The sequence below is a fragment of the Hyla sarda genome, chromosome 1 (genome assembly GCF_029499605.1).
Source record: "Hyla sarda isolate aHylSar1 chromosome 1, aHylSar1.hap1, whole genome shotgun sequence".
NCBI classification, from domain to species: Eukaryota; Metazoa; Chordata; class Amphibia; order Anura; family Hylidae; genus Hyla; species Hyla sarda.
In genome coordinates this window covers 462883917-462897893 of record NC_079189.1, presented here as the reverse complement: position 1 = coordinate 462897893, position 13977 = coordinate 462883917, and the positions used below count along the sequence as shown (strand labels likewise).

Here is a 13977-nt window from a genome sequence, read left to right as displayed (position 1 = left end):
AAAATGACACCTTACCTTTATTCTGTAGGTCCATATGATTAAAATGATACCCTACTTATACAGGTTTGAATTTGTCGCACTTCTGGAAAAAATCATAACTTCATGCAGAAAAATGTATACGTTTAAAATTGTCATCTTCTGACCCCTATAACTTTTTTATTTTTCCGTGTATGGGGCGGTATGAGGGCTCATTTTTTGCGCCGTGATCTGAAGTTTTTAACGGTATCATTTTTGCATTGATAGGACTTATTGATCGCTTTTTATTCATTTTTTCATGATATAGAAAGTGACCAAAAATGCACTATTTTGGACTTTGGAATTTTTTTGCGCGCACGCCATTGACCGTGCGGTTTAATTAACGATATATTTTTATAATTCGGACATTTCCGCACGCGGCGATACCATTTATGTTTATTTTTATTTTTATTTACACTGTGTTTTTTCTTTTATGGGAAAAGGGGGGTGATTCAAACTTTTAATAGGGGAGGGGTTAAATGATGTTTATTCACTTTTTTTTTGCACTTTTTTTTTGCAGTGTTATAGGTCCCATAGGGACCTATAACACTGCACACACTGATCTTTTACATTGATCACTGGTTTCTCATAAGAAACCAGTGATCGATGATTCTGCCGCATGACTGCTCATGCCTGGATCTCAGGCACTGAGCAGTCATTCGGCGATCGGACAGCGAGGAGGCAGGTAGGGGCCCTCCCGCTGTCCTGTCAGCTGTTCGGGATGCCGAGATTTCACCGCGGCTATCCCGAACAGCCCACTGAGCTAGCCGGCATGCTTTCGGTTTCACTTTAGACGCGGCGTTCAACTTTGAACGCCGCGTCTAAAGGGTTAATAGCGCGCGGCACAGCGATCAATGCCGCGCGCTATTAGCCACGGGTCCCGGCCGTTGTTAGAGGCCGGGCCCGAACCGCTATGACGCGGGGCCACGCCGTGGCCCCGCGTTATAGATCGGGAGTGGACACATGACGTTCCAGTACGTCATGTGTCCTTAAGGGGTTAAGTTTAGTAGTGTATGGCAGAGGTATTGTAGATTGGCTAAAATATTGCATTTTTATTTATTTTATTAAACATGCATACAATACATAAGTGCAAGAAAATAGTAGTGTCCAGTCCAGAACAAGTTGTCACGTGGAAGGTAAAATAAAGAATGTTCATCTGTTGCAACAGAAGCCTGCAGACAATGGGGGTGATTTATCAGCCTGTCCTCTTTGATGGCTGTACCTTCAATCCCCAGGCCTTTTTATTCGGATACCACTCCATAAATATATTAGTTTTACAGTACTAAAAGTATATAAAATAGGGTAGGCAGGGTTTTGGAGAAGTGACACTATAAAAAGACTGGAAAAGGAATTAACATTGATCATTTTCTTTTTGCAGTCTAGTGATCCGGAGCGGGATGACGGATCTCCTAGAAGCTTGTCACCAACATTAGAAAAACGTATGGAGCATTGTGACCCATCAAAGTCACCTAAAGCTTATAGGCATTATTCTAGATCCCGTTCACGTTCAAGGGAGCATAAAAGGAAGACTGGTAAGTAGCACACTTTGTTTTCAGATGCATTTGCCATGTTATGGCCAAGAGACCTATCATATGGTATACCGAACTGTTATGAAAGTGATCAGATAAGAGCACAATCAAGTCTTAGTGGGACAAAAAGGGGTCCCCAAAAAAGGGGCATTTAAAAATACAACTTATTCCACTGCATAGACTGAAAAATAAGGAAGTTTGAGCTTTCTCACTGGCGAGAATCTGGTTCTCTTTGGTAAATTTTTTTATTTTTGTTCTACAGATGATGGGAAGAAGCACAGAAGCAGGAGCAGAAGCAAAGAGGTAATTCCTATTTTGTAGTGTAACTTAACTGTTTTGGGTTTGTTATGTAGGAATAATTTTTACTAAATGGTAAGTACATGGGGGGGGATTGTATTATACAGTGTTAATTGGACACCACATTACAATACAGATGGTACTCATCTGTTATAAGAAGCCTGACATTGTACATATTACAGCTTCAGCAGTATCTAAATGAATCATACAACCAGCAGCAGTTGAATGAGCAATTTATTTTGTATTAATCATTCATCTGGTTGCTAATCTGAGATTCTGAAGACCTTTTGTTACCTCCTCATTGGTCATCTAGTTTAGCATGTTTGACTATAGCTGGGATGCTATCTCATTACATACTTACGTTGACCTACCTCTTTGTAATGTGGATACTCATTTTTTTACACAAGTGCTCAACAGTGGTACAAGGTTGATACTCAAAGCTGGACTAATATTTTATAATATTGGTGATCGCCATAATAGGAAGCATTTATATAAAAATTTGATTATTGTGCTTCGACCACATGATAACATTTCTGTAATAAATCATACTCAGCGTGCTAAAGCACGAAGAGACTGAACTGAAGACGCTCCAGACTCAGATAGCAAAATAATATCCTACTTCATGATAAGGTAACTATCAGTTATTCAACCTCCTACTTGCCTAATGAAATACATTGAGTGAACTGTTTAATGAGAATTCCTCCTTTTGTCATTGACTGGACAAATTTATTTTCTCTTCCTTGGTGCATGACAGCTGTTTTTCTAGATAAGTTTACATCAGATAGACATCTGTTGTACCTAGGGATCTCAAAGTCCAGTTTGTCAGTTTGCCTCAAGGTGGAATTCTCTCCCAGATGTATTTACAGCAAGTTATTTTGTGTATGTATTTTTGCATTGTTTTGTGTAATATAAAAAATTTGTATTATGCTCATAATATTGTGTACATTTTTTTTTCCTTTTCAAATACTCTGGCAGCAGCCGTAAACCTTAGCAAATTACATGGTTATTCCAGAGGTTTTGTTCTCAGAATTAGGCTATGTTCACACTACGGAATGTCCGCATGGAGAATTTAAGTGCAAACATTTCGCAAACTGCGGGTGCCGGCATAGACCAGCGCTAGGACTGCACAGGAATGTGCTGTCTCATAGAAGGCAATGCATTCCATGTGGAGTCCGCAGAAAGAATAAATGTGTTCATGTACATCCCAACATGTGGACATGGCCTTAGTGTCTAGGTGTGTAGGTATTGCAGAAAATCTAACATTTTTAGTACAATCAGCTGGTGTTTTTTTCCCCAGAAAAATTAAGATCTGTTTTTTGCAATCTCTAAATCCATAAAAATAAAGGGGCTTTTTCTAATGTAATTGTGTATGATGTTAGTGTAGGGTAAAAGGGGGGGGGGGCAGTGATCTAGCCATGCTTTTTGGTTTAGTTTTATTTTTCATGGTTTGTTTGCAGTAACACATGTTTTGCTATACACATGTTTATTCCTTCTGTGTGTATTGGAACTAAACCAAAAAAGGGAGGGGGAAAAAAAGCAAATTGGACATAATGTTACACCAAACTCCAAAAATGGTCTGGAGTGGAGTGGTGACTCAGTGGTGAGCAACTTATCCCCTATCCTAAGGATAGGGGATAAGTTGCAGATCGCGGGGGGTCCAACCGCTGGGGCCCCCTGCGATCTCCTGTACGGAGCCCCGACAGCCCGCGGGAAGGGGGCGTGTCGACCTCCGCACGAGGCGGTGGCCGACACGCCCCCTCAATACAACTATATGGCAGAGCCGAAGCGCTGCCTTCGGCAATCTCCTGCTCTGCCATTAAGATGTATTGAGGGGGCGTGTCGGCCGCCGCCTCGTGCGGGGGTCGACACCCGCTATCTCGGCGGAGAGCCGGGGCCCCGTACAGAGAGATCGCAGGGGGCCCCAGCGGTCAGACCCCCCGCGATCTCAAACTTATCCCCTATCCTTAGGATAGGGGATAAGTTTTTCACCACTGGACTTACCCCTTTAATATTTGGTTGCACACCCTTTGGAAAAAAATAACTGAAATCAGTCGCTTCCTATAACCATCAATAAGCTTCTTACACCTCTCGGAATGTTGGACCACTCTTCCTTTGCAAACTGATCCAGGTGTCTCTTATTGGAAGGGCGCCTTTTCCCAACAGCAATTTTAACCCCTTAACGCCAATGGATGTAAATGTACGTCATGATGACGTGGTACCTAACGCACCAGGACGTACATTTACGTGCCGCCATGACTGCGAGCACCGGGCGGGTGCACACGGCAGGTCCCGGCAGCTATCAGCAGGATGTCCGCCATTAACCCCTCAGCCAAACAGGCTGTGAACAAAGCAGGCTGGCAGCTCGTAGTGTTAAGGACTCCAGCATGAGTCTGAAATGCTTGCTGCCAGGACTGGTAGGGAGACCCCTAGTGGTCATTTCTTCAAAGTGGAAAATTAAATAGAAAGAAGCATATTTTTTAATAACATGCAATTGTAAAGTTATTCTGCATACATTAATCTATAATATATCAAAAGTTTTTTTGATGAGAGGTACCCTTTAAAATATAATGTTGTTGATCCCGTACAGTGAACGGCGTGAACGTAAAAATAAAGCGCAAAATTGCTACTTTTTTGTCATATTTTATTTTAAAAAATTTATAAAAATTTTATAACCACAAATGTGGTAACAATAAAAAGTACAGATCATGGCGCAAAAAATTAGCCCTCATACCGCCGCTTATACAGAAAAATGAAAAAGTTATAGGTAGTCAAAATAGAATGATTTTAAACATACTAATTTGGTTAAAAAGTTTGCGATTTTTTTTTTTTTTTATTTTTTTTTTTTAAAGCGCAACAATGATAAAGTATATAATCATGGGTATCATTTTAATCTTATAGGCCCACAGAATAAAGAACATGTCATTTTTACTGTAAATTGTACAGTGTGAAAACGAAACCTTCCAAAATTTGCAAAATTGCGGTTTTCTTTCTAATTTCCCCACACAAATAGTATTTTTTTGGTTGCACCATATATTTTATGGTAAAAATAGTGATTTAATTATGCAGGACAACTGGTCGCACAAAAAAACAAGCCCTCATACTAGTCTGTGGATGAAAATTTAAAAGTTACGATTTTTAGAAGACGAGGAGGAAAAAACGAAATGCAAAAATAAAATAACCCTGATCCTTAAGGTCAAAATGGGCTTGGTCCTTAAGGGGTTAAGATATCTCCACAGGTGTTCAATGGGATTTAGATCTGGACTCTGCTGGCCACTTCAGAACTCTCCAGCGCTTTGCCATCTATTTCTGGGTGCTTTTTGACGTATATGTTTGGGGTCATTGTCCTGCTGGAAGACCCAAGATCTCAGACACAAACCCAGCTTTCTGACACTGGGCTGTACGGTGCAACCCAAAATCTGTTGGTAATCCTCAGATTTCATGATGCCTTGCACACATTCAAGGCACCCTGTGCCAGAGGCAGCAAAACAACCCCAAAACATCATTGAACCTCCACCATATTTCACTTTCAGTACTGTGTTCTTTTCTTTGTAGGACTCATTCCGTTTTCAGTAAATAGTAAAATGATGTGCTTTACCAAAAAGCTCTGTCTTGGTCTCATCTGTCCACAAGACATTTTCCCAGAAGGATTTTGTCTACCACAAGTTAATTTTAGCAAAATGTAGACTTGCTTTTTTATGTCTCTGTCAGAAGTGGGGTCCTCCTGGGTCTCCTGCCATAGCATTTCATTTAAATGTTGACAGATAGCTTGCGCTGACACTGATGCTCCCTGAGCCTGCAGGACAGTTTGAATATCTTTGGAACTTGTTTGGGGCTGCTTATCAACCATCCGGACTATCCTGTGTTGACATTTCATCAATTTTTCTCTTCCAGCCATGCCCAGAGAGAGAAGGCAAATCTAGATCTCTGGAGATGGACTTGTAACCTTGAGATTGTTATTTTTCCACAATTTTGATTCTCAAGTCCTCAGACAGTTCTCTTCTCCTCTTTCTGTTGTCCATGCTTAGTGTGGCACACACAAACGCACAATGCAAAGACTACGTGAACATCTCTACTTCTTATTTGTTTTCAGGTGTGATATTTTTTTTTTTTTTTTTTAAATATATAGATATATATATATTTTTTTTATATTGCCCACACCTGTTACCTGCACCAGGTGAGTTTAAAGGAGCATCACATGCTTGAAACAATCTTATTTATCCATAATTTTGAAAGGGTGCCAATAATTTTGTCCAGGCCATTTTTGGAGTTTGGTGTGACATTATGTGCAATTTGCTTTTTTTTTCCTCCCTTCTTTGGTTTAGTTCCAATACACACAAAGGGAATAAACATGTGTATAGCAAAACATGTGTTACTGCAATCCTTTTCTGTGAGAAATACTTCATTTTCTAGAAACATTTCAGGGGTGCCAACATTTACAGCCATGGCTGCATGTTTGCTTTAATCTTTAAGGGATTGTTGCTTGGATAAGGTAACGGTTTCATGGGGTATGTGATCTATTAATTGTCCTTTTGATATAGCACCATATACCTTTTCATCAATGACTTTCATCATTTTGGCTGACCATCGTTTTATAATAGGGTTTGGACTACTGTCGAAGGAATAGTAATCTGTCATGTTAGAATTTTTTGGCTGTACTGGACTAGTGTTACAAATGGTCAGTCACAACTTCTTACATGAATATTACATTTGATCTGCCAGTTTAGTCTGGCATATTGGTTTAGGTGAAACAAGTGATTCACTAAAAGGCAGCCTTGCAACCATTCCTTTAACTATTTTCATTGTGTTTGTAAAAATAGAAGAAAAAAACAGAAGAATCTGTCAGAATTTATTGCTAATTTAGATACATTTTAAAGTCTGTAATCTTGGACACATTGATAAATAGAGCTTTAAAATGATCTGTCACACATACAGTCCCGAGGGAAGTTTACAAGGCCTTATTTATGTATTTCAGATTTAATTATTGTTGTATTCATATTTTAAGCCATACCGAAAAATAGGTTAAGGTTTTAAAATGTAACTTTTAACATGTGTCTGAAATATACTTAGATGTTATAAGATATAATACTAATTAAAGATAACCTATTAAAAATTGCTGCAAGTAACAGTGCATCACACATCTCACTGATATAGATGGTCCAACAGTTACACAGTAGATAGAGCAATAAATTGGAATGGACTTACAAATTCATAGAGGTGGCATTTTTATTGATTATTCTATGGTATCTTGTGGTAGGGACGATGTTAGTTCCTCCTGTACTCTTATCTGAGGTTATGCTTTCCCTAAGATGTTTTTTCTACTTTCATGTGCTGTAAAATCTTGAGTCCTTTAGGTATGGGGCAGACTTTTAGGTCCACTTGTAATGACTTTTAGAGTTTCCTAAAACATATTTTTATTTTGTATACTTGTACATAGATGCATATTGAAACTTTTGTTTTAAAGCTTTTGCACAATTTATTGGTCTAATTTAAAATATTTGCAATGCAAGTTGGCAATTGGTGGAATACAGTCTACAGTATTTGTGACGCCTGTGACATTGCTCAGAGCTTTATTTCCTTTTAATATCAACACTCTGTCGCGCACACATTCGTTTAATGATTCGCGAACACATTCGTTTAATGATGCAGTCCCTGTACCTTTATTGCTTGGGATGTCAATACACTGGTCCCCCTATTTACAATATTAATCTGACCCAGGACGACCATTGTATGTTGAGACCATAACACTATGAAACCTGGTAATTGGTTCTGAAGCCCCCAAAATGTCATCCAAAATTGGAAAAAGTGAGGATTAAACAAAAAATAAGTAGATAACGAATACAGATAATGGAGGAATGGAGCTTCTTCATAAAATGGAGCTGCCCTCACCTGGAGCAGCTATCCCTGGCACAGGTAAAGAGTAGTACAGAACATGTAGTACCTCTCTGTAATGTAGTGGGCGCTACCGGACAGCCAGTCAGTGCATCCACTTTAGTAATACAGGGGTTTTACAAGTAACATGCCCATTCTGATTGGTCGGTTCTTCCAGTCATTGACACATTTTGTAGATCTGGAGTTGTCCGTAGCATTGTATGTTGAGTCTGGTTTCAAGTTACATTGGTCCAGGAAAGACCATTGTGTGTTGAAAATATGGTATGTTGAGGCCATTATAAGTTGAGGGACCACTGTACATTTTTCTCCTTTTTAAATTTACATTTGATTTGTAGGTCTTTTAAAATATACAGTGAAAGAAAAATGCTAATTTTAACAGATTAGGAATTCATATGCTGGATTTTTAACAATACAATTATAACTTTTATTTTATTTATTTAGACCAGCCTTTTCTCTACAGTTCTGTTTGTGCACTGATTATGCAAACATGTAGTTTTATCTGTTGCTTCATTTTGATTTTGCTTGTGTCCCTCCACATTGGACCCCACATTTATTCCCAGTGAAGCTGGTGCTAGAGCAGAAGAATTCAAGCAGCAATTTTCTTTTCTTTTGAGGTGTCTTTAACTCCATCAAGTTGGTCTGTCTTAATGGTTAAGCAGCCAGTTGAGTATCCTAAATTATTTTGGCATCTGAGTATACATGGTTATATGAAAGGAATTTAGGCACCAATTTTAACTTCTACACTAGAAGCCTTAGTAAAAATTCTCTCTAAGGTTACAGAAGTTACATCACAACATATGTCAATCATTTGACACTCATACTAACTCTTTTTGTTGCACTATTTTCCTGAAAGAACCAACTTCTTGTTAAAACAGGGAAGAAGATATGAGTCCAAAGACAAATCTTCAAAGAAATACAGAAGTGATGACTTTGATAAAGAACACTCAGACAGAGCAAGAGAGAGGCTGAATTCATCAGAAAATGGAGAGGAGAGACACCGACGGAAAGAAAAAAGGTCGTCTAGAGGAAGAAGTCATTCCAGGTCTCGATCCCGTGATAGGTAACCTGTGAGCCTTTTAATCTAGATTTTTTTCATTTTGTAAAACCTGAATGCACAGTTTTGTTTAAAGACTAGGTTTACATTTGTGTTAGAGCTCTGTTTGAGGGGCTTTGTTGTAGATTAAGCAGTTTGACAAGGCATAATATTGCAAGCAGAATATATATATTTTTTTTCTAATGGTGCTTAATAAATGGACACCATTGAACTCGGTGAGAAAGACTTTCCAGGCCCATGTTTGTTTTATTTTTTCAGGATTGGACAGAATCTGCATTAAAGGCCCTAAGGAAGCCTCCAATACTAACCTGTATCTCTTAGGTTATACTGAAAGGATGGCTAGATTCTGAAACAGATGTTTGAAGCATATTTTATAATCTTGAGAAGTCACTGTCAGAATCAAAAACTTTGTACATCTTGCGAAACATTAACCTTTTTAATGTACTTCATAAAAAAGTTGTCTTTCTATAGAAATCAAAGCTTAGGGAAAAAAAAGACCACTATGGGGCCCATACCATCCATAACATAATCCTGTCCAGCTGTAACATAATCTTTGTCTCAACTCAAGCACAGGCTGGAACAAAGTCTAGTAAGTGAGGGCGGGACTAGCACTCATTCCTGTCCTGTCTGTCAGACTTCTGTCTGAAAACATTGAGGAGGGGGTTACAGAGCCACTTGTAGTGATGGATGAAAGCGCACACACACACAGCAGACGGGAGGAATTGAATGCATGGTGAGTGTGTGCGGTCTCGGGCACACTCCTTTTGAAGTAGTGGATGTCAAAATAAGTGAGCATCAGCACAGAGGGGTTTGTGAGCCATGTACAGAAGCTAGACATGAAAAAAAAAAAAAAAAAAAATCAGCCTGAACTATTGAGTAACATATATAAGCATTATTTATTTTTGTGATATTATTGGTGCTTTTAATTGCACTGTATGAGGCATTAACATAAAGCTTTGTATATTTTTGGTTCATAAGAGTCACATTAAGTTGATTTGATTCGTTTATATTTTTAAATGCCATAGGCGTCATCGTAGTAAAAGCCGTGACAGGAGAAAGACCCGATCAAGGAGCAGAGATCGGAAGAGACGCCCCCGCTCCCGTTCCAGATCTAGATCCAGGCATCACCATAGGAGCAAGAGTAGAAGCAGGAGTCGGTGAGTCTCAGAATTCTTTAATTTGCATTGTGTAGATGTGTAGTATTTCATTCTTAAGTGATCTTTTATTGAAAACAACTTTTTTATTTTATTTTTTATTTTAGTGAAAAAAAGAAGAGATTAGACAAACCTAGAAGGCACAGTAGGAGCCGGAGCAGGACACCACCTAGTCCACCTCCATTTCGAGGAAGAAATACTGCAATGGATGCACAAGAAGCACTGGCTAGAAGGTGAAGGGTGTTTATTCCATAATTTTTCTTTTATCAAACTGCTTGAGACAAAAACACGTAGGATTTTTGTTGCGACAAATATAGCAACCAATAGCTCGAGTTAACTTTTCAAATTGTTTTAGTAAAATGAAACATGATCTGTAATTGGTTGCGATGTCTGAAATAAAAATCTGTAAAATTTGTTATCTTTGACAGATTGATAAATCTGGGCCATGTTTGTTTACAGTTTTAATTCTATTCTTACAGATTGGAGAGGGCAAAAAAACTTCAAGAGCAACGTGAAAAAGAAATGGTTGAAAAGCAAAAACAACAAGAAATAGTAGCAGGTAAAAGCAGTTGTCAATTGAGCAGCTAAATTTTGATTTAAAATGTCAAGTTACAGGACAATTGCTAAACATGACTGTGGATAAGTTGGTACACTGATTGCTCTTGGTCATACATGCTTAGGGTTTGAAGTTTTAAATAAAACTTAAAGGGGTTCACTGCCTCTAGACATCTTATCCCCTATCCAAAGGATAGGGGATAAGATGTCAGATCGCCACGGTGCCGCTGCTGGGGAGCCCCGGGATCACCTCTGTTCGCTCTGCACCTCGAGTTCGCTCTGCACGTAATGACGCACAATACAGGGGCCGGAGCATAGTGACGTCACAGCCCGCCCCTTTTAATACAAGTCTATGGGAGGGGGCGTGGCGGTCGTCACGCATCCTGCCATAGACTTGCATTAAGGGGACGGGCCGTGATGTCACGAGGGGCGGAGCCATGACATCACGCTGCTTCGTCCCCTGTATCGCCCGTCATTACGCACAGAGCGAACTCGCTCTGTGCTGTAATGATAGCAGGGTGCCGCAGTGGGGATCCTGGGGCTCCCCAGCACCGGCACCGCGGCGATCTGACATCTTATCCCCTATCCTCTGGATAGGGGATAAGATGTCTAGGGGCGGAGTACCCCTTTAAACAAATTAAAAGTTGTACAATTTTCTAATATATTTTACTTTACAGGCCACAGTCTAGACTATATAAGAGGTGTAGATACATACAGGTTTGCGGTCTCTGAATGTAAACAAGTTCTCATTCACTAAAAGCAAACAAGCTTAATAGTGAAACATTTTAATAAAATATTAACAGTTGTATGGCCTAATTTATAAAATGCTTAAAGGCTATGGACACATTTATACTGCCCCTCTCACCCCTTCCCAAGTGCAAAATTAAGCTTCTGACAAATTTTCTGTTCTCTGTGTTAGACATAACAGCAGGGAGGGGGTTGTAGACAAGGTGAGATAGTGGACAGATGGTAAGGAACAAAGAGGAAGAAGCTGGGGGGGAGAGAGGGAAGACCACATGAAAGACAGTCTGCTAGAGAGATTCATATAGGCTGTGTACAATTCTGTAGAGCAAGTTTGAAGTATGCAGAATTTGTAATGAGGACTCAGTGAGAAAATGGAAGACTTTAAACAATGTCAATAGCCTTTAAACTTTATGGAGGACATTTATCAAAATCAGTGTAGGCGCACTGATTTTATACACAGGATTTGATTGTGTAGGTGGTCTACAAACACCGCATTTATTAAATGGTGCAGAACCTGTGATAAATGGGGCTAGTACAAATTTTTGTGAAATTTCACTTCAGAACACCACTTTGCATGGCCCCCTTTTCTGTGACTTTTCACCTGTGCAACTTTTTGAAACTGCTGTCTACAGCCAGTTTTGTAGGCCAGGTTTGGGCTGGCGTATGTTTGTGGTTTAATTTGCCATGCGACAATTCTGCATATTTTACTTTATATTAATTTTTTTTTTTAGAAAAGTCGCACATCATAAATATCTGATCACTGCAAAGTGAAAATGCTAAAGTGCGCACCTAAGTCAAATTAGTCAAATAACTTGGGTAAAAGTTGCATAGTTTTTTGCAAGTGCGACAAATGTACACAAAAAAAGCCATGTACAAGCCTTGATAAATGTCACCCTCTGTTAAAACAGGATAGATGGCTCTGAGCTGCGTCACGCCTTTGGTAGGTGAAGTAGTGGCAGCAAGGATATTGAATTGCGGGATGGGGGATTTGGGGCCGCTGTGAGTGCTGCGCATATCCCCGCTCCCGCAATTCCTTATCCTCGCTGCCACTGTGCCGCAAGCACAGGATCTGCGCTTGCTTCATTCGCGGCGGTTTCCGCAGCCTATCAGCAGCCGTGGACCCGCTGGTAATGTCTGCCATTAACCCCTCAGATGCAGTGATCAATACAGATCTCTGCTCTCCCCGGAATGGGTTTCCTCCCTTTCTGTTGATTTCCAACTTGCCGCAGGTTTCCCATTCCGTGGTGACTGCATTGGAAAGAACTTCCTTACGCCAGACCTCGAGAGAGAGAGAGAGGCTCGCTCCCCTTCCCCTGATTCTTATTTTTCGAGATCTCACAAGCACCCTAGGGTGTTCTCCTCTGGCTCTTCTCCAGAGTCCAGAGCTCGGGACAGGCTCTCTCATCGTGGGTCTCTCTCCTCCCTGGACCCCCGGCAGGGGTCACTCTCCTGGTGTCCAAGTCTGCGTGCTAGGTCCTTCATCTAATGCGGTCTCCACCCGTTCCTGTTCTTCTTGGGAGCTGGAAGATGAGGCGTCAGGTTCTTCCACTGAGCGTGTCTGACATGGTTGACAGCTTGGTGTCAGCCATCAGGGACACCTTTCACCTAGAGGACCACGGAACTTCGGGCCCAGATCCAGAAGTTTCTCCATCGCTCCCGTTGCTCTCTTAAAGGGGTACTCCCACCCTAGACATCTTATCCCCTATCCAAAGGATAGGGGATAAGATGTCTGATCGTGGGGTCCCGCCGCTGGGGACCCCCGCAATGTTGCATGCGGCACCCACCTGTTTCTTATCCTGAAGCGCTGGAGGGTCGGGAACACAGGAACGGAAGTCCATGACGTTAGGACTCTGCCCCCGTGTGACGTCATACCCCGTCCCATCAATGCAAGTCTATGGGAGGGGGAGACCCCTGCGATCAGAGATCTTATCCCCTATCCTTTGGATAAGGGGATAAGATGTCTAGGGTGGGAGTACCCCTTTAAGGTATTCAGCTCTTATGCTGAATTTGACACCTTACTAGAAACGGCATGGAAGCATCCAGACAAACGCTTTCAAGGGACTAAGAAGGTTCAGGCTCAGTTTCCGTTTGCCCAGAACCTTATTACGAAATGGACATCGCCACTGGCTGTGGATCCTTCGGTTTCCCGTCTGTTAAAATCGACTACTATTGGCGGATGCGGCATCCTATAAGGACCCAGCGGACAAGAGGATTGAGAATCTGGCCAAGTTCGCGTTTGAAGCGGCAGGTTCATCCTTGCTTCCTGCTTTCAATTCTGCTTGGGTGTCCAAAGCCCCTTCTGTATGGGCTTCCCAGCTCCGCCAGGGCATTTTGTCCGGGGCCCCTTTGGAAGATTTGGCGGATCTTGCTCTTCAACTCTCCAATGCTGGAGATAACTTGTGCTCTGCTTCCTTGCAGTCTGCCCATTGTACGGCTTTTGCCACAGGTAACCTGGTGGCGATTCGTCGCTTCATGTGGCTCAAGGCCTGGGACACCAATGCCTCTTGTGTTAACGCTTCTGGTAACGCTTGGGTTTTTCCGGCACATCAGCGTTATCTCCGCTTCGCCGTTCCGGAGGGCCATTTTCAGTTTGTGGCCCTTCCTTTTGGCCTGGCCACGGCCCCAAGTGTCTTCACCAAGGTCCTGATCAAGGCTCCAACCAGGGATCAGAATCAGAAGAGTCTCCTTCTCACTCTTCAGATCTTGTCCCATTTCGGCTGGGTGGTCAATCAGAACAAGT

At 41.2% G+C, this 13977-nt stretch overlaps 1 protein-coding gene across 3 annotated transcripts in view; it reads left to right on the top strand.

Annotated features, from left to right (window-relative positions):
- RSRC2 (arginine and serine rich coiled-coil 2) overlaps positions 1-13977 on the top strand; it is a 28219-nt gene that overhangs the window by 4176 nt on the left and 10066 nt on the right. The window contains exons 1-7 of one of the 3 annotated variants that reach the window (XM_056535354.1): positions 1448-1547; positions 1807-1847; positions 2395-2471; positions 8584-8790; positions 9810-9941; positions 10046-10171; positions 10418-10497. In XM_056535354.1, the coding sequence (XP_056391329.1) occupies positions 2464-2471; positions 8584-8790; positions 9810-9941; positions 10046-10171; positions 10418-10497 (553 nt within the window). In that variant the 5' untranslated portion in view covers positions 1448-1547; positions 1807-1847; positions 2395-2463. Of the gene's footprint in view, positions 1-1393; positions 1548-1806; positions 1848-2394; positions 2472-8583; positions 8791-9809; positions 9942-10045; positions 10172-10417; positions 10498-13977 lie in introns of those variants that run through there. The other 2 variants (XM_056535336.1, XM_056535344.1) reach the window with 2 other exon arrangements.